Below are 20,808 nucleotides of genomic sequence, written 5' to 3' on the forward strand. Positions count from 1 at the left end.
CCCAAGGGTACATCTTTCGCCATCCTACAATGCTGTGATTGTAGCCATTCCCCACTTTCTGTGAATGGTACTCATGGCCATTGATCAATAGGCTTTGATTAGTTGTCATTGATCAATGGTCATAAGAATTTGCATACTAACAATCATGGAATTAACCCCCCGGCACATTGTTCATTCAGTGGCGCTAGTTTCCTTCACTATGCAAATGTACTGTTTATAAGGTTGGGGAAACCTACAGTCAGCTGAGACTGAAGAAGTCACTTGGATGAGTGACGAAACGTTTCTCCAACTGAAAATGTCCAGATGAACAGAATCAACCTTTTGGGATTTACTTACCTGGATGATTAAGCACGCATCAAGACGTTATTTTATTAAACATTTTAAAATGTTAGCAGCACAAACAAACATTTTTGCAGCACAAACCAGCACAAACGTAGCACAAACGTTTGATACCACTTTTGTTGGATTTGGGTAATGTGGGGGGGCTGGTTGACCTTTTGACCTTTACATTTTCATTAATATCTTTAAAACAGAAGCAGCACAAACGAAAATTTTAGCAGCACAAACCAGCACAAACGTAGCACAGTTGATTGACACCCATTTTGTTTGATTTAATTAATGTGGGGGGGCTGGTTGACCTCTGATGACCTCTAGAAATTGTTATTAATATCTTTAAAATGATAGCAGCACAAACGAAAATCTTTGCAGCACAAACCAGCACAAACGTAGCACAAACGTTTGATACCACTTTTGTTGGATTTGGGTAATGTGGGGGGGCTGGTTGACCTTTACATTTTCATTAATATCTTTAAAACAGAAGCAGCACAAACGCTAATTTTACCTGCACAAACCAGCACAAACGTAGCACTAAAAAAGTAGACCATTTTGGCCCGTTTTGGAGCAGTCTGGGGGGATGGTGACCTTTGAATGACCTATAAAATAAAGTTTAATATCTCGGAAACCGTAGCAGCACAAACGCTAATTTTACCTGCACAAATCTGCACAAACGTAGCACTAACCGCTCCGCCTATTTGCCTTTACGTTTCAAGTGGGTGGGGGGTCAGCTTCACTCTGCTCTTTTTTTTTTTTTTTTTCTTTATTAGTAATATAAACATACAAACAAAATGCACCATATATTACAGATTCAGAGAATAAACATTTCTTACATATTAGCAACTTTCATATATAGTGAATATAAAATATAAAGATGGGGTCACATAAATTAACAGATTATTAACTCACTAAATACTTCACTCTGCTCTTTCAGCAAGGATATAAAGCGAAAAGGCGCTACCGTAAAGACTGGTGTAAAAGCGCAAGGAAATTTATGCGGCGAAGAAGAAGCAGCTGGCTTGACCGCGGCTCACAAATGACCGCTCACTTTACCGCGGTGAATAAGCTGTGACATTTTTATGCATAGACCTGAATTCAGTGGGAGGAACCCAATTATCCTGTACCTATTTCTCATTCCATGCACATCCAAGTCAGCATTGAACTGCATAACGTAACAGAGGACGCGTGTTGCATAAGGGCAGAGAAAATGGGTAGCTGATTTTATCGATCATCGCCCACCACTGTCCCGTTTTCGTAAGACTTAAAAAAAAAACACAAAAACAAGAAAAAAAATGCAGTCAGAGGTTGTACATGGCAACTTGTGCCAGGAAACTGTTAATAAACTCCAAAAATCAGTTACAACTCCCTTAATCAATGCCATGTAATATGACAGATCGGGAGCGAACCCAATGGGCGCGTGGGTGGGCGGGATTTATATGGAGAATCAGCCAATCTGAACCAGGAAGCCACAGGCCATCCCAACAGCTGCGAGTAGAAGAGCCTCACAGCGTTCGGTGTAGCTATTGTGGCTTATTTCAGCCTGTTGTAAGCAATACATTAGTCATTTAGACGTGATTAGAAATGCTGTTAAATGTTACTGGTAGATGCTCGTGCTTTATGTTAAAAATAGGCAACTTGTGGAGCTAAGTCACGCGTTGACGTTAAACGTTCTCTGCGAAACTTTTGCAGAGTTGAAAAAAAGGAAACAAAATTGCCAAAATGGAGAGTCACGAAAGGGCAGCGGCAGTGGGCGACGGCGTGCTCGACTTCTCACGCTTGGGTTTGAACACTCTGAGCGTTGACAGTATCACCGACAGGAGGAAAAGAGACACCAAACAACTCTACCTGAACTACAACCGACTAGGCTCGCTGCCGTCGTCGGTCACCCTGTTCTTCAACCTCGAGTTTCTGGACATTAGCAACAACGGACTTTCGTTCATCTGTGAGGACATTATGCGCCTGACCAAGCTGAAAACACTTATAGCCAAGAACAACCGCTTGGACGAGTTCTCGCTGCCCAAGGAGTTCGGCTCTCTGCAGCTGGAGGTGCTGAACTTTAGCGGGAACCGATTCGAGGAGATCCCGCTTCAGTGTACCAAACTGCTGCGCTTGCAGTCGCTTTCACTCGGAGGAAACAGATTGAAAAGTATACCTGCAGAGATAGAAAACTTAACCAGGTAAGGTAACAACACAAAACGGCCGAAAAGTCAATATATGAGTGACGTTTCAGTCCAGCGCTGAGGTAATGGATTACGTATAGTGTCCAATCTGCATATCTTTGCTTGAGGCAATCGACTATATTGCATACGATATAATCTGACCAACTGATAATTGAGGGGGTGGAGAGGAATCAATCTTTTATTTCTCTCCAGTATAGCCCTCTGAATATTACCTGTATTGGTCACTACATAGGTTTTTTTACGACTTCCCTTTTGGTTAAATTTAACAATGTAATTAGCTATGGTCGTTGCTATGGTTATCTGCTGCAGAGACGGGCCATCCTTTGGGCCCCTCGGCCCGAGCTAAACCCACCACCAACGACACACTTCAACGCTGCTAATACTAACTATATATTGTCCACGCTTCGTCTCGGCATAATACATCTGGCACAACTGTTATAATGGGTAACTATTGTGCTTGTAAAAAAATAAATAAATAAAAGAAACCAGCAGACAATAAGTTTCTAAAACTAGTTAGCTGTTATTTAGGCATAGACTTATTTTTTTTTAAATTTATTTGCATAGCAATGCAATTGTTAAAACAGACAATATTAACTAACTTAAATAGAAACTTGCTAACTTAGTAGTTGGTTACCAGTGATAATGCCTATGGTTTTAATGCAAAGTCGCATCTAGTCAAGTCTAGGCTTTCATCTGTTTGAATCACTGTTAGTGAATCATAATGATAAATAACTAAGATAAAGGAAGCATACCATTATCTTGCTTTTTTTTTTTGTTTGTTTTTGTTTTTTCCTGTTTTGTTCATACATCCTTTTTTTTTTTTTTTTTTTTTTTTTTTTTTTTTTAAATCTCAGATATACTTATTGCAATCTGTTTGCAGTTACTTAGTGTGGATAAACACTGTCCTAACTCTGACAATGAAAATTATTATCCCAGTAGCATTAAGTTGTCAAACATTCACTTTCTCTTGTATGATTACACAATAAAAATATACATTCATCAACCTGTCTTATGTGACATTTTCAGGGCTTAGACTGTTTATGACTTGGCCTGGCTCTGCTCAGCCAGTCAGCAACAATATCTGAATATAGCCAACTCAATTTCACCTGTCAGGCGACTAAAATATTACTGCTAAGATCTGCAATTTGTTTCCTGATGTTTCTGAACTTATTGGACGCTAAACATGTTAAAATGCATAAATCCATAAGTTGGTGATTAATGAAATATCTTAGTAAAAATTACTTTTTCCTGCTGTTCTTTATGTTATGGAATTTCACATACATTTTAAAATTAAAATGTATGTGAAATTCCATATTAATTTCATATATAAATTGTTGAAATAATATATCATTTTTAATTTTTCTGCAAGTATTTTGAACTTATTATTATTATTATTTATTTTTTTTTTTTTAAAGAAGAAAAGTAGATGCTGTTTCTGGGGAATATATTAGGATATGTGAGTATTGGGCCCAGCAGTACTCGCAGTACTCCTTGTGCCATATCGAATGGGATCTTTCGACTGGTTGCTAGGGAAATGTATTTCTCTACTGGTTGGTTGTGGTTGCTGGCTCTCGCTGGGTGAAATCCGATTGTAAGAAAGTTCTTCACTAGAAATATCCTACTAATTGCTTTGGTTGCTTGCATATTGCAACAGTTGCTTGTAGATTTTCATGTTTGTCTGCAAACATTTGTTAATTACTAGCCGAGCAACGGAACAACTTGAAAAGGTATGACAAAAACTGGAAATGGAAGAGGTTTGTCTTTTACAGTAAAAGTTTTGCTCCAGCTGTGCAGCCAAAAATTTCAGAAAAAGTTTTTGGAGAAAAGTCTTTCACTTCCATTCAAACTGTGACTGCAGTAGCAACCAAAGAAACTATGAGGGTTTTGCCAACAGGGGGAATACACTTTTCCCAGTGACAGGTGATTGCACGGGGTCGCAGGCTTGCTTTCCTATTTTCACAGCAACTGCCATCAACCTCCTGCAACCACTTGAAGCTGCTGGTTGCCAAATGGTGTTTAGGGCTGTCTGACTGTGGCTGTATTCGATTGGAGTGTATGGGGAAAATGTCCCTTAACCCTGACAAATTTGCTGGTGAATTTATTGACTCAGTCGCTCATTTTGGTTTCATGTTGAATAAGACACTAACTCTATTTTGTAAGTTTTGATTATTCAATTTCAGAAAGGAGGTTTTGAAGACATTGTTGGCAGAAAATGCAGAAAGTGAGCAGTTGAATAAATTCACGAGCAAGAACGTGGTTTTATAACCAAGCTCAAAAGTTCACTGAGATCAGAGGAGCTCATTTCAAAATAAAAGCGAACAGCTCAAGTCTGTTCAAAACTTTTTCAGCCCTGTTTTCTGTTAAATGGGGCAAAGCAGGGTAAGGACTTCTTATCTTGAACTGCTGACAGGTACAAGTGTCACAGTGACCGAATGCTGGGCCAAAGATCAAACCTAATCGTTTTATCAACGCGTACAAAATACTGCAGCTCAGAGGCAACCGATTTAATTATTTAAATTTAATTATAAGACACATACTGGCAGGAAGTATTTAGACTTTTTTTTTTTTTTTTTTTACAGTAAGCCTTTTATATGTGGACAGTACAGTATTGTATTCACCATTTTTCCTTAAACTGCTCAACATTGAATTGCATTTTCCAAATTCAACTACACATTCTCACATGGATCGAAGTCTGGGCTCTGACTGTGGCTGTTCCTGGAGGTGCTTATTGAGCATAATGGATATGGTGGGCTTAATTGTTAATATTCTTGCATACTCACTTAAAATAACTTAATGACACAATAAAAGAAACTCCACACTGCTAAGCTTCCCTCAGTTTGTTGCACGGCTGTCTTTCGAAACTCATTACTTCGATGATGTGGAAGTAGGATCGTTACAATGTTACAAAGCCCTTTTCAGGTGATGCCAGTTAAATGGAAAGTAGTAGATGTCTGAAGATGTGTTCAGACCAAATGAGAGTTCAAAATATTTCATCTTCAGATGACAACCAGAAATGGTGGACAAACATACTTAAACTGTTTCTGGGCAGCCTGAGACCTATGATTCAACTTCTCTTTTATGTAGAAAAAAAAAAGGGGGGGGGGGGGGGTCTTGGAGAATATTGAACAAATATAAGTGAATATTTGAGGACTTTGAAAAAACCCAAACAGTTGACTCTGTTTGCACAAAGGGGAAACTTGGCTTCACATTTGATGTGAACATATCATAAAAGGGATATTTTATAGACGAGCCACCTAATTGCTGCAAAAAGACAGTGTATATACTTTTTTTCTTTATTATCAGGACTAATAATGTGTGTGTGTGTGTGTGTGGACATTTACGTTCTTGTCTCAGCTTTAATGCTGCATCAGCTGAAGCACCCTGGCAACAGTTGTGCACGCAAAGAGATTCCTTTTGGTTATGTGTCCTATAGCACCTGATAAGGGTTCATTAAGTCTCTTTGCAATGTAGGAAAGTTACTGTCCACTTGCTATCATAATCATTGATAAGCACACTTTGATTACACACTGGTGATCTTTGTTTCCAAAAAGCTCAGTGACTTGTTACAGCACAGGTTTAAAGGCCGTCTCCTGATCTAATTGATTACGTCATACAAACTCATCTGTGTTCACTATCACTGTATGTTAAGTTTTTCTTGTTCTTCAAAAATAATCCCTCATGCAGCAAAATGACTTGTAACTCTACACATTTTTCTGCCTGAGTAATTTTCAGTTTGTCCTTGTTGACCTAGTTGCCTGTAGTCCGTCCTCGCTGACCCTGTGAGTTTGTGAGCCTCATTCACACAGAGCTGGTTTGCACTGTGTTTTATTGAACATGAAAGGACAATCCAGTGCCCAGTATATGAACCAGGAGGTCCTGGATCACAGAGACAACACTGATTGGTCAGGGATGAGAAAGATGGAATGCATCTGAAAAAATCCTGAAGCACACTGGATGGTGCTTGTATGCGAAAACTGTCACTGCAGCCAAATCTGTTATCCTAATAAAGGTTTCAACTACATTAATATGTTTTTTTTTTTAAATTTTAAATCTAAACTTATGCTGCATTTCTGTCTTTTAAAGTCAAAGCATCTACTGTGAATTAAGACTGTTTGATTGATCCTCTGGACATTGTTTTTGAATTGAAATGCAAGAAGTGACTTCCATTAAAATGTGTGTACAAGATTAGAGCCTGCCTGATATGGGATTTTTAAGGCAATACTAATGGTTAATATTGGCTAACCAATAAATCAGTCAGGCTTTATATAATATCTCTAATATATATTATAGACTATATAAAGGGGAAAAAAGTCAAGCTAGTATTCTTTGACTATATTTCCCAAAAATGGTTAATCTAAAGGGGGGGACTTGAGTCACTTTTCATTCCAAGCTCCTTAGATTACTGCGATGTGGATGACTGAGAACCTACAAAGACAATTGACCTGATACAACTCCATAAGATTTGTGACAGACTTTGGGGGGGGGATTAATTGTAGAGTCTACAAAATAGACATTTAGTCATATTGCCAATAAACTAATACAAAAAATAACTGGTGAATTATCTAGGCAAGCAGTGAATGAATGTGTCGTGCTGTGGTGTTTCAGGGGTGCAAACAGAAGAAGAAGACAAAGTACATGTAACCACATGAACCAGCTTTATAACCTTTAAGGACGCGCTGAACTTGATTAGCTGATAAACCTTGCATATCAGCTAGATACCTGTAAGACGGAGAGAGGTGCTATACTAACAAGTTTCTTTAGGTTTATCCTTCCCATGACCCAAACATTAGTCTCAGCAAGCGATCTTGTAGGATGGCTGGTCATTGTGCAAGTTATCACTAACACTGCTGTGATCAAATGACAGTTTATAAAATACAGCAGCGGGCTATAACAAAACTATGCATGGATGATGATGTACCATGAGTCAGTTCATGATATGTCTTTGAAATTGTCAGTAGTTTTGTTTCACGGTGTTGGTGTGGGCAGTGAGCAGACCCTGAATGTCTCCGTTCTTTTCAAAGAGAGGCTCAGCCACCAAGGACAGGATAATGGCTTCATGTCTCGCAGTCGCTGTGTCATCAGTTCCTGCAGGCAGATGGCCTGATAGCTTACTTTTGCTGACCAGCCACCCATAGCTCTCTCATGTCTCTCTTTGATGCCATCCCCTCACCCCCACCCACTCGTGTTCTTGATACCTATAATAACTCAGCATGGTGGGGTTTTTTTTTTTGTTTTGTTTTTTTTTTTGGGGGGGGGGGGGGGTTATTTAATTTTTTGCCTAGCAACAAGCATGTATGTCTGTTTTCCTCAATGTAAATGTCATCATCATCATCTCAGAATTTATTTCATGTCCTTGTTTTGTTTTTTATTTAAATCAACATATTTTGTAAGCAAAGTTTCATATTTGGTGACAAACCTGAACTCTGACCATGAAAAGGTGAAGCTTCAGCGCCCCCTTGTGGCATACTTTAATGTAACACTTTATTTGTTTATTTAATGAGATGAAATCATCATTGGTGGCTAATACAGTGCTCTTTGTGGTATCTGTGGCCCTCAGCCATCAGCAGGGTTGACAGGAGTCTGAAGCTATGGCTATAAACTCCTATTGTCTATAGGAACAATAGACAATAGGAGTTTAATTGGGGGAAGGAAAAAAAATACCTGCACAGCAGCAATTGTGATGGAAAGTGTAATTTTATTGCATTTAGACTTATTTATTTTAATTTGTCATGGTAAAAATCACAAAGGAGAGAAATGGATGCTCTACAACAGAGCACCATATGAAAGATGGTGCTCTGTGTGATGCACGGAGGAAAAAAATCTTGAGATTGGAAATCAATACCTGTTTTCTTTTGTCATCTGTCAGTTTGGAGATGTTGTACCTGGGCGGAAACCTTATTTCAGCCATTCCTCCTGAAGTAGCGAATCTGCCCTACCTCACCTACTTGGTCCTGTGTGACAACCGCATCCAAAGTGTCCCACCGCAGCTCACCAGGTAATATCAGCACACTCCAACTATCCTAGCAATCGCCACACACCAGTCTACCTACAGCTTGACTATATGGTCTCCTCAGAGATGCTATCTGAGTTAGAACTGTAATTTATCCTGCATTGATCTGGTAGCTGAACTTTCAAGTAGTAATGATTTTTATCAAAGTGCAAACAAAACTGACAGAGTGCTTATGCATCCGATTCTAGGCTCCACTCTCTGCGATCTTTAAGCCTACACAACAACTTGCTCACTTACCTGCCGAGAGAGATCCTGAGCCTGGTGCACCTGCAGGAGCTCAGTCTTAGAGGCAACCCGCTGGTTGTGCGCTTTGTCAAGGAGATGACCTACGATCCACCCTCATTGCTAGAGCTGGCAGGGCGTACCGTTAAGAGTCGAAATCTTCTGTACTCCCCTTTTGACCTGCCTGCAAACCTGGTGCGTTATCTGGACTTGGCCAGCAAGTGTCCCAACCCCAAGTGTGCCGGTGAGTTGTGCCTAATGATTACATGCCATGTCACCAGTTTCAGTGAACAATAGGTGGGTGAGGCTGCTGTGCTCCAAGCCGGAGCTGTGTGCCTCAGATAATCAGATTGAGGATATCCTCTCTTTGATATACAGATTTAAATGTAGCAAAAGAAATCTCACATGGATTAATTGTACATATGGTGACCTCCTTATTTGAAACTTATTTTATGAGCATCTATCCATTGTATCAGTATATATGACAGGATAAGGATAAGCGTCATAGCTCCTTTAATTTTATCTTGTGACCTTCCTATGGAAATTCCATATCCCAGGTTGGGAACCACAGTTATGTCACCATGCTCACCACACTTGTGAGCTGCTCACTACAACTGTTGTTCCTCATATTGTATATTATCCATCCATTTTCTTCTGCTTATCTGGGGCTGGGTCACGGGGGCAGCAGCCCAGGCAGAGAAGCCCAGACCTCCCTCTCCCCAGCCACCACCTCCAGCTTATCCGGGGGAACACCAAGGCGTTCCCAGGCCAGCTGAGAGAGAGAATCTCTCCAGCGTGCCCTGGGTCTGCCCCGGGGCCTCCTCCCAGTGGGACATGCCCGTAAAACTGCGCCCAGGGGGCATCCTTGTCAGATGCCCGAACCACTTCAACTGGCTCCTTTCGATGTGGAGGAGCAGCGGCTCTACTCTGAGCCCTTTCCGAATGGCCGAACTTCTCACCCTATCTCTAAGGGAGAGGCCAGCCACCCTTCGGAGGAAACCCATTTCCGCCGCTTGTATTTGCGATCTCGTTCTTTTGGTCACTACCCACAGCTCGTGACCATAGGGTGAGGGTAGGGACGTAAATCGACCGGTAAATTGAGAGCTTCGCTTTTACACTCAGCTCTCTCTTCTCTCCGCATCACCAATCTGTCTGTCGATCTTTTGCTCCCTTCTCCCATCACTCGTGAACAAGATCCCGAGATGCTTAAACTCCTCCACTTGGGGCAGGAACTTGTCCCTGACCCGGAGTAGGCACTCCACCCTTTTCCGACTGTGGACTATGGCCTCAGATTTGGAGGTGCTGATTCTCATTCCCACCGCTTCACACTCGGCTGCGAACCGTTTCAAGGCGAGCTGGAGGCCATCGCCTGATAAAGCCGACAGGACCACATCATCTGCAAAAAGCAGAGATGAGATCCTGAGACCACTGAAGTGAAAGCCTTCCACCACTTGGCTACGCCTAGAAATTCTGAACAGAACCTATGACAAAGGGCAGCCCTGGCGGAGCCCATCACCCACCAGAATATTTGTGTGTGTGTGTGTGTGTGTGTGTGTGTGAAGAACAGCACAAGTTACTGTTACTTAAGCCTGACTGTGCATTTCCTGTCACTCTTCTTGTTCCAGGTGTGTACTTTGATTCGTGCGTGCGCCAGATCAAATTTGTAGACTTCTGTGGAAAGTACCGGCTACCCCTCATGCACTACCTGTGCTCCCCTGAGTGCACCTCTCCCTGTAGCTCCAACCCGCAGAGCGACGCAGAGTCTGAGGAAGAGAACAGTGTGCCTGCTGACCGCCTTCAGAGAGTGCTTCTGGGATAGTACAACCAAGAGGAACATCTGATCCTCTGTCCAGACAAATCCTTGACAGTTTGCCATTGTTTTTATAACACTAACAAGGACCCTGATTAAGACTTTATTGGACATATTAGTGCTCATACACATTTTTATCCCCCCCCCCCCCCCCCCGTTTCAGCCACTGAAACGCACAAAAAAAGTGAGACAACTTACTAATGTGAAATCTATTCTATGAATGTTTTTGGTTGGTTTTCTTTCTTTTTTTAATCTTTTTTTCTTTTGTTTCATGAAGCGTGTTGTCTCACCATACATCAGTCTATCTAGAGCACATGAAGGAAGGTCCTTCCACACCTGCTTGCCTCATGGTTGAGCACAGGAGGGCAGTAAAACTCTTGTTTGACTGAAGGAGTGAAAGGATTCTTTTTTGTTTTCAGGGCAACATGTTTAGTTGTAATTACAACATTTCATTCTGTGCAGATGCTACAGTGTATTAGTCTGCATTTTCACTTTGAGTATGAGCTCTTTGTCAGCCTTCATCTGACTTTATTTGACCATCAAGCCTGATGTGCCAACCAAGAAAAAGTCAGTGTTTTTTATAGTATGTGAGCAGGAACTTTGAACACTGTTTCAAACTGCGGTACTATAAATATTTTTTGTGGTTTGAGATGGGCTTATGCGCACTTTGCTGTGGCCAGTCCCCCAAAATACTAAAGGACCAGTATGTAGGATTTTGATGGGGAGGGTTCACTTTCAGTCATGTGATCAACCCTGGAGGACCAAAAGAAAATTAAACATTGCTGGCCAAAGCTAGATATGCCACATAACTGAGGAAAAGTGCACACCTGTCAATTTTCCAGCTATTTCAAACCACATGTTTAGATCACCCAAATATGAAAAGCAAAGATTTGTGAACCATAAGTTAGATATGTGGCTGTCTAGTCAGCATACTCAATGACAAGGGAGAACTAAACTGTGGTCAAGTTTAAACCATTGTGTGTCATTTCAAATAAATCATCACTGACAACCTGGGTATCTGTGAAGGAGATGACTGAGGACCGAGTCCTCACAGATGGAAAGTAACTGTTAACTATGCCAATAGAATATGTCTTTGCTTTTGAAAGACTGGGGTGTGTCATAGACAGTGGTTCACATGGAGTCCTGCACTCTGCGCTTTGTTAGCAGTTGTGAAACAGTTGAGTGTCTGATTATGGGTTGTAATGGCTGTGCAGCATTTTGGCTAAACACAAACCAGATGAACAAAACCTGGTTTTGGCTTTCAACACAGGAGCGGGTCCTCATCCACCAAGCTCCAGTGTTTCTACTTTAGCCCAGAAGAGATGAGCCAAACATTGTCTCTACAGAGGACCTTTCATTAGCAGCCGCTCCAGGTTCCTCAGAGGTGTTGACTTGGTTGTCATGTTGCTAGATCCCACTTAATCCTGCATACTGCCTTCCGAATAGCAAGGTGGCGATCTTTTATCAGTGCTTTTGTCTCAACTGCATGCCACCTTTGGGGGGGAAGGCTGCGATGGCTTAGTAGTTTTAAATTAACTCATAGTGGTTATGTGGAAGAATGCTTATCCAGGCTGACTCACAGGAAGTGGATGTGGGTTGGGCCAGGGAAAACCATTCACTGTGTTCGCACAAAAACAATAGCTATTGAGCGCAACCCAGTACCAGCCTTTGTGTTTATGTTCAGGGCTGTTAGTTTTCTGTGGGCATAAACATATGAAGATGTATCTGAATAAAACCCACAGTCAGTGATATATGTATGGTTACATATCTGCTGCAACTTTCTGCTTGTGTGGAAAGCTGGGTCATTTTATAATGTCCCAGACAGTTTGTGTCCATTAGTCAGGAGAAGAAATCCAATTTGGCTTCACATTAGACCTTAATGTTAAGAAAACAGAAGAACGTTCTTCTATGTTACAGAAGTTACAGTAGTTACAATTCCTAAGTGCCTTACTAATCAAGACTTCTAACAGCAAAGCAAGTATGAAGAAACTGATATATGCACCCTGAAATGTGAATAATTTAGCTTTATAAAGTCACTTATCTGATTTCCATACTCATCTGTTTAACAGCAAATATACAAAATAGCCCTTTAAAACAAAATGGATTTATATAAATGTATAAATCCATTTTTAAAAAAATGTTAAAGTGCTACATTTGTAACAAGCTTTGGAATAGACAATGCTTTAACCTCAGATATTGTAAGTAGATGTACAGTAAATAATGACATTAATAAAGACTGATTGTTATATCTTTAAATTGTGTTTGTATTGTGATCTTTTCTGATTGAATTAAAGCAAATGGGAGCAACAACTTGGAATTCTTCAGTTGCATTTATGTTGTTATACGATTTGAATACAGAGGCTGCTTTTTAAATATCTGGTATCTGTAATATGCATGTGTGCAAATGATTCGCACAACTATTAGCTGAAACTATAACTAATGTCAATTTAAAAAGTTACATGTTCACCGTTTTAGTCCTGAAAAGGACTGAATTGCATTCCTTTTGCATATATTTTTTTGTATGTGTTGGTCTGAGCAGCAGAATCTCCTCAGATCCACACAGCCTGTGATTACAACTACATTGATTGCTGTTTAACCCTAATAGAATCAGAGTACTTTTTAATGCTGGTAAAAAAATAAATATATATATATATATATGTACACACACACACTTACTTTATTAGGTACACCTTATCAATATTGGATTACCTTTTGTTTTCAGAACTGCCTCATTCTTCGTGGCCTATTCTCAACAAGGCACTGGAAACTGTTTCTGCAGATTTATTGACTGAAATTTCCTCCAAAACCAATCTGATTTTAGCTTTGTGATATGGTGCTCTATCCTGCTGGGAGTGGCCATCAGAAGATAAGTACACTGCGGTCATAAAGAAATTAATTTGGGATGGATCAATGCCTTCATGTTATTTACACCAAGTTCTGAACAAGCATGAGAATATTGCAAACGAAATCAAGACTCATTAAATATATTTTTCTAATCTTGTATTGTCAGGTTTTAGTAAGCCTGTGCAAGTTGTAGCCTCTGTTTGCTGATCTTAGCCAACCTGTTGTGGTCTGCGGCCGTACTCCATCTGCTTTAATGTTTGATATTCAACCACTCATTGCATTAGTTGCAATAAGTCTGTTGCCTTCCAAAGAGCTTGAAGCAGTCGAGCTCTGTCATAAACAAGGTATTTTTCCCCAGAGAACTGCTGCTTACTGGGTATTTCTCTTTTTTTGGACCATTCTCTGTAGAGATGTCTGTGGAGGAAAATCCCAGGACACCAACAGTTTCTATGCAGTTTCTGGCACCAATAACCATGGCAAAGGCAAAGCCCCTTAAATCTCCTTTCTTCCCTCATGCTGAAGCTCAGTTTGACTGGTCATCTTGAATTGTCTACATGCCTACACTTGCAATGAGCATGTGTACTTATTAAAGTGATCACAGATGAAAAGTAACACTCAGTTCTTCTGATCAGTTACTTGCAGATATTTCCTAATACTGGCCACATGCCTAAATTAAATAAGAACAGGGTTGGATTGGCTTTTGTAGAATCACTGGTTGCTGCTATTATCTGACTAGTAGTAGTGAAACCAAGAAGCTGCATTGTTTTTTATGTTGCACCAAATGCTGTACAGGCACCTCACAGCACCTGTTCATGCTCATGCTGTTTTTTAGTTGCAAACTGAACTTGTTTGGGTCAGCGTTCACAGAAATACTCTTTTTAAAATGTATTCATGCGCAACACTGGCTCCTAAAGACTTTGTGTTTGTTGTTTGCACGAACCGTTCCATTTTGTAGCTTGAATATGTCCAGGTTTCATTTGCATATGAAGGTGAATTCATTCTTGCATTTGAATACCAAGAGCCCTTTTCTGATACAGCTAGTGAATTCCGCCTCTCACAATCTGCAAATCCTTTAACATCAGCAGCCAAAGGCAGCTAAACTACTAGTTTGTTTTCCTTTCTCTCGCCTCTTTTCACAGTTTCTGTTCTTACCTCGGCATCTAATTCCACTTCTTTTCACCTCACTGTTTCATTAAGCCTGGTTGGCAAAGAGGGTAGCACATATTTTGTTTATTTTCAATGGTCTTTGAGCAAGTCACAGCTGGGTTCCCCTGTTTTTGCAGCGTGTCTCTTGTTCCTCATTTCTGCTCTCAGCACTTGCACATGAACCCTTCTACCAACAGCAAACACCAAGGAAACACTCTGGCATCACTGTGCTGAGTTACATCTATGGTTTGCACGCACACAGTGGTATACCTTGTCTGTTAAATAAGGGGATGCTGTCAAATGCAACCTGAGACGCAAGCAGTGATGAAGCACAGTTAGCTGTGACTGGTAGCTGTCACCAAAACCAAAGAGTCAAATCAGTCCTGCAGAGTCACAGAAAGTAAAATACTGCTTGAACATAGACTTTGAAACCTCGGATCACTCCTGAAGCAGAATGGGCCTGCAGCAAGGAGGATGTTTTAGACTTCTCGAAAGGTAGCGTCTGTGTAGTCCTTGTCACATCTGAGGATTAATGCAAACATATATAATTTTTGTTTGTTTGCTGAATTCCATGCAGCACAGCTCTCTTTGGTGGTTACACTACAGCATTGCAAGTGATCCAAAAATCAAAGCACTTCTACGTGTTTTTTTTAAATATACTTTAATCCTCTTAATGCCCCACAGTCTGAGGCATACCAGCCCATATCAGCTCGTAGTAAAGCCAGTATGTTTTACACATGCGTGCCAGACCTCACACGATCGCTTTCAAATTTACACTTATTACTTATGACAGCCGCACACTGCAGACACCCTGTCAATAAGGAAGCCTTGTCTTCAAAGTCATACCGCTAATCCCGCCGACAGTGAAAATCAGGCTGGAGTTCGGAGAAGCAAGAAGGGCGTAAGAAGAAGTGGCAGGTAAATAACCATCCAGAGCTGAGCAACTGTGTTTTTGTTTTTTTGGTTTATAGCTTCTTCCCTTCCTTTGTTTTCCTTAAGCCATTCAGTCTTCTTTTATCACTTATCTCTTATTCATTCATCTCAGGCAAATGTTTGCAGCAGCCAACACTGTCACATAAATGCTCGGGAACTTTGAAAGAAACCATGTGCAGCAGCTAATCACACACAATAAGGAACATGTGACTGCAGCTTTTGGATATATTTGCCTTTCATTGATGATGTGTAGTAGAAAAGAATGGCTGCAAAAAAAGCATCACTTTTTCAGTCTTTCCAAAGCATTTAACAGCAGTCTGCTTCAGCATTTGCTAAAACTGTTGCATGTCTTTGCTTGAGTGTCAGAAGTGTATACGACAGATCAAATAGCTTAAGACTGTGACACGGCAAACTCCTTTTTTGGATCTACAGTTTCACAATGTTGACAAATTTTTACATCAATGTAAACAATGTAATCAATCACATTATATAATAGAAAGCAATAAATCCAATTAAATATAGCTAACGATGAAAATGAGAATGATTCGACTGAGACCATAAATGGAGCTAAAATGAGAATTTGATTAAATAACAGTTATTTGAGTAAACAAACCCCTAATGCGTCAGGACTCTTTAAAACTGTTTAACTTTAGCTGTCAGTTATTGCATAATCACTTGTTACCTGTTTATTTTTTTTAACAAGTGTGTAGGCTGATGCTTTACAGCTACCACATTAATCATTATCATAATCCGCTGCTTTAGAAACACCATGATTGGAACCTGCTTGGGAGCTTTGATTCAAAGTTTCTAATCCAGGTCCATAGCAACACTGCAGGAGGATCTGCGGTGTTCCAGAGAGGGCTTTGTCTCCCGGTATGTCAGTGGGCAAACCTGGGCATGTCACGGAGGAGCGTCCGGGCTCAGGCAAGGACAGCTTGGAACTGGAAAAAAAAAAAAAAAGATTGTGATGCTTCAAACGTAGAACAATGTGCTTCCACCCACACAGTACACTGTTGGTGCTGCGGTCACATGTTGGACCACAAATGCAGATGCTTCCATGTCAGGAAACAGCGGTGCATTCAGGAGTGGTTCAACAGGAAATGGTGTGTCAGGAGCTTATAAGCTTTGCTTGTTTTTTGTTTGGTTTGGTGGACTTCCAGCTGCTCCATGTGCACAACACGGCAGAGAAAGATAGAGGCTCTCACTGATACCTTAATTTGGTAATTATAACATCTCAATGTTAAGCTCAGTGGAACAACATGTGTCCTGTTTCATCCAGTTCGCCTTCCCATTCAGCCTCGTCTGTTTGACTCCTGCTTTATGGGTGACAGCCCCCTCCCTGTCCTCACATCAATTATTCAAGCTCCTAGTAACCTGAGCATCATTGCAGTCCACCTGCTGCTGCAGTTATTTTGAACCTGATCTTGAAGGAAACCCGAGAGTGATCGACACACTTTGGGTGTAACTGAGCTGGTGACAGCATTTCAGCCTTTCAGTGGAGTACTGACATCATGTCATTTGAGCTTAGCTCACAAGAAAAATTATGAGCTTAAAAACACTCGTCCCATATTCCACTCCAGCTCTTTGTGCATTCTTTTAAAACTTTCTTACACTGATGAGTGATTAGTACTGTAGTCAGTGCATTTTTCAGAAGGTCCTATTGCCAGCCTCCAATGAAGACCTAATTGTCCTTAATGAAATACATGATGTTGAATTACATATTTTAACATGCTTCATAATAATCTGTTCTCCCGGCACTTTATCATATTTAAAACCAACAGTTTGGCCACAGCCACTGACATGAAAACCATCTTCCAAATAATGCATATTGCAATGTAATATAGGTCCAAAAAAGACAGTCTTTTGCATTGACGCAGCTGGATGTCAAGTGCCTACATCGTGTTTTATGTCTTTTTACTCAACAAATTAGAGAATTTCTTGTATTTTTTAAGTGCAATTTTAAAAATAACAAATAAAAACAACTACTATCTTTTTCTTCTTCTCGTGACTACAAGCCTGCACTGAATTTAATTCTGCTTTGAAATATTTACTTGTTGAAAGTAACAAACAATGCTGTTACTGAAGAATACACTCAATGTGCCGGAAGCTGTTTGGGCGTTCATTAACCACAACGCAGTCATTCCATCCTGTTTACGTAAATATGTTTGCGTCTGCGTTTCACCTGGTTCCCACCTGAGAAGTCTGAAAAATGAAACCCAACTTTTGGGATAACTGCTGCAGGGCCCCTGTTGTAAGCTTTCCGGTTTTGGAAAATCTGGTTTGTCATAGTTTCGATGCCAGAATAATTTATATGTTTAATTCCGGGGAAAGGCCACAGGAGCACAAAGCTTTTTCAAACATGAAACAATGGTGCACTGTAAACACGTACTGTGGCCTATTTGAAATAACAGGGAGCTATATGCGTCTGTTCAGAGTTTTAATATAGATTAAGTGACTTTAAAATTTAAAAGCAGTGAACCTATAGATTAATACAGCCATGGGAGAAAATTTTATATCGTGTGAATGGGACTAATGGGGGCAGATGGACGCACGAGTGGATATCCGCATATTCTTCTTTTCTGATAATCTGTGTTTGTCTCTGTTTCCCCACTTACAGCTCTCAGTGGTGGCACTCCCTTATCAGGAATGACCCGCCGTGTAGGCTCACACTGTAAGCCTACAGTGACGTCTTAATAACACCTTTATGTCTCATATAGCCGGCTGAATAAATGCTGACATACCTCTGCAGAGGCTCGCTGAGCAATCTGAGAAACTCAATCTGTCCTCATCAGGCTGCACGGCGACCTCATGTCCATCCGTCATAAACGTCTGCTTTGGAAGAAAAATAACGATAATATAAACAGTGATGATGTGTGTTTCTCTTTCCATTAAAACGAGCGCTGTTTTCACTCTATTTATTTGTACTGGTGATAGTTAGAGCGCCGCCCTGTCCCATCTGCCACACGCAGGTCCCCGAGGGGCCCCCTGTACCGTACTGGACCCACATTGTCACAATCGTGCACCGCATCACGCTTTGAATTCTCTTTTTTGGAGAGAGAAACAGAGAGAGAGAGAGAGAGAGACAGTATCTCCCACACACACTCGCTCACACTCGCGCCCTCCCCTTCCTCCGTGCGCAAAGGAGGACTCCAGAGTTCTGCTGAACTTCTCCAGAGTGACGGGCTCTTTCCGGAGTGACGGGCGGGAATCGTTCCAAGTGTGCGGCCGCGAAAGCCATGTAGCAATGTTAGATAAGGAACTATATTTTAATTTATTTTCAGTTTTTATTATCATAAGGTTTCTGAGTCTGGCGACATGGAGTCCGAGACGGGACGAAGCAATGGGATCCTGCGTGCGGTTTGAAGATCGAGGTTTGTTCTTTTGAAGTCATTATTTTCTTCTTCTTCTTCTTCTTCTTCTTCTTCTTCTCAGCGGGTTTAGCTGACAAATTGGCTGCTTTACTGTACAGCCTACTAATTACAGCCATGAGCGGTCGCCTCTTTTACCGGATAGGATCGCACTTCACAGCTGATTATGCTACCGAACGGAAGGCTTATTTTCTTTAAGCGATCTCGTACAGGTGTTTTATCCAATATTCAAATTTTTATAGCTCATAAATCATTGCTTTCTTCTTCACTTTATTTTAATGTTATCTGTTTCTCTTTTTATTGGTGCTTCATTACAAAGCAGTGATGACACGCACGTTTCATTCAGTTTATGCTCTTTGCAAAGTCTGGACGGTATGGCTAAAATCAGATGAAATTTATCTGGACCCATACTAATGACATAATATTTTAATATGATGCTTGCATGGATCCACATGCAATCCTTGTATGTTATATCTACAGTATCTACTCTCATGATAATGATTAAATAATTAGGCTAATAACATAAGGTTTCTCTATAGTTTTTTCTTGGTAAACTTTAAACTGATACGCTGAGAACTCATCAGATTTTCTGCTTGTATAGTCAAATTGCTTCCGTTCTCAGAGAAAATATACATTTTGATGAATTGATGTCTCTATAAAATATATAATCCAGAACCTACAAAAAAAATGGATGATGTGCCCAGAAATGGCCTGAGGTGGGATTTTAGTGCCAGTAATTGCGTTCTAAATCAGCTTAGGGAATAAACTTATAAACGGATTACTGGCTATGAAGGAATGTTTCAATAATGGCCCCTGAACCAGGCTTTACATCTGATGGTTACAACACTCTAATCTTAAAAGATGAACAGAGTGATTGACAGAACAATGAATGGGCTTTACTCCAATTTTTAATAAGAATTAAGAATGTAAGAAAATGTGTCCCAAAGGGAGGCACAGTGGTACACCCCTGTTACCAACATTTAAAGACACTCACTTTATTTTATTTGTTTATTTATTTTAAGGCAGCGAAACTGCGATGATTCTTAAATTATTTAACCTACGGCTCTATAGTGTCATTTACAGATTAAGCTTACAAATTAAACATTCCGGAGTCGATCCAGGAAGGAGATATAAATCCCTTTGGGGTTGTATCAGGAAGGGAATCTGGTGTAAAAAGAAATCTGCCAAATTAAACATGTGGAACTACTGGCTGTGGTTTTCTATTTAGTTTAAAATGCAAGAAGAATAAATATAATTGTAATAAATATAATTTTCAAACTTGTTGCTTTTTTTAAATGGAGATGTCATAAAATACATTTAAAAAGGATTATCCTGTAACAACAAAAAACTTAGAAATAGTCCTCAACATAAAGTGAGGAATAATTTTTGAATTTCATTTTCTGTGGTGCATAAAACTATGAAAAAATTCAGAGAATAGAGAGAAATCTTTTCACATAAAGGAAAAAGCCAAAAGTGATGATTGGGCTTTTGGACATTTGCATTAAACAAGAAAACGAAATATGGTGGAAATCACTTCACAGCTCAGAAACACTGCTAACAACCACTGAGAGTGAGCACAGTTTTTGCTGCATTCAGAAATACAAGTGAAAGTTTTATTATGCAAAGACAATACCATAAACACTATATGCCTCTCTGGGTCTGAGTCATCTAAAACAGGCAGGTGCAGAGACTATCATTGCACAGATACAAGCCACAGTCTGTGAAACTTGCCATGAAGGAACCATTAATACTAAACAGCATATACAGCTTTTAGGTTCTGAGCAATATTTTCCAGCTAAACCCTTTCAACCACAGACCCTGTAAGAATCTGGGTGCTGAACTGGCCTGCCTGGAGTCCAGTGCTGTCAATCTCTGAAAACATTTTTGTCATGAAATTGGCTCTGAAATTTCAATCTGCTGGCATATCAAGCACACCTGGGGGGGAAATGCCATTCACAAGAG

The 20,808-nt window shown here is 40.3% G+C and overlaps 2 protein-coding genes across 2 annotated transcripts in view; one reads left to right on the top strand and one right to left on the bottom strand.

Moving 5' to 3' along the window:
• Window positions 1–20,808, bottom strand: part of nr1i2 (nuclear receptor subfamily 1, group I, member 2) — a 110,026-nt gene that overhangs the window by 22,081 nt on the left and 67,137 nt on the right. The window lies entirely within an intron of this gene.
• On the top strand, window positions 1,797–12,872 carry lrrc58b (leucine rich repeat containing 58b). The gene is made up of 4 exons (XM_082508026.1): window positions 1,797–2,510; window positions 8,380–8,508; window positions 8,712–8,989; window positions 10,371–12,872. Exons 1-4 carry the CDS (start codon window positions 2,053–2,055, stop codon window positions 10,562–10,564), a joined length of 1,059 nt encoding a protein of 352 aa, XP_082364152.1. The 5' UTR covers window positions 1,797–2,052; the 3' UTR covers window positions 10,565–12,872.

This window comes from Aulonocara stuartgranti, assembly GCF_965226115.1.
Source record: "Aulonocara stuartgranti genome assembly, chromosome: 16".
In the NCBI taxonomy this organism is placed as follows: domain Eukaryota; kingdom Metazoa; phylum Chordata; class Actinopteri; order Cichliformes; family Cichlidae; genus Aulonocara; species Aulonocara stuartgranti.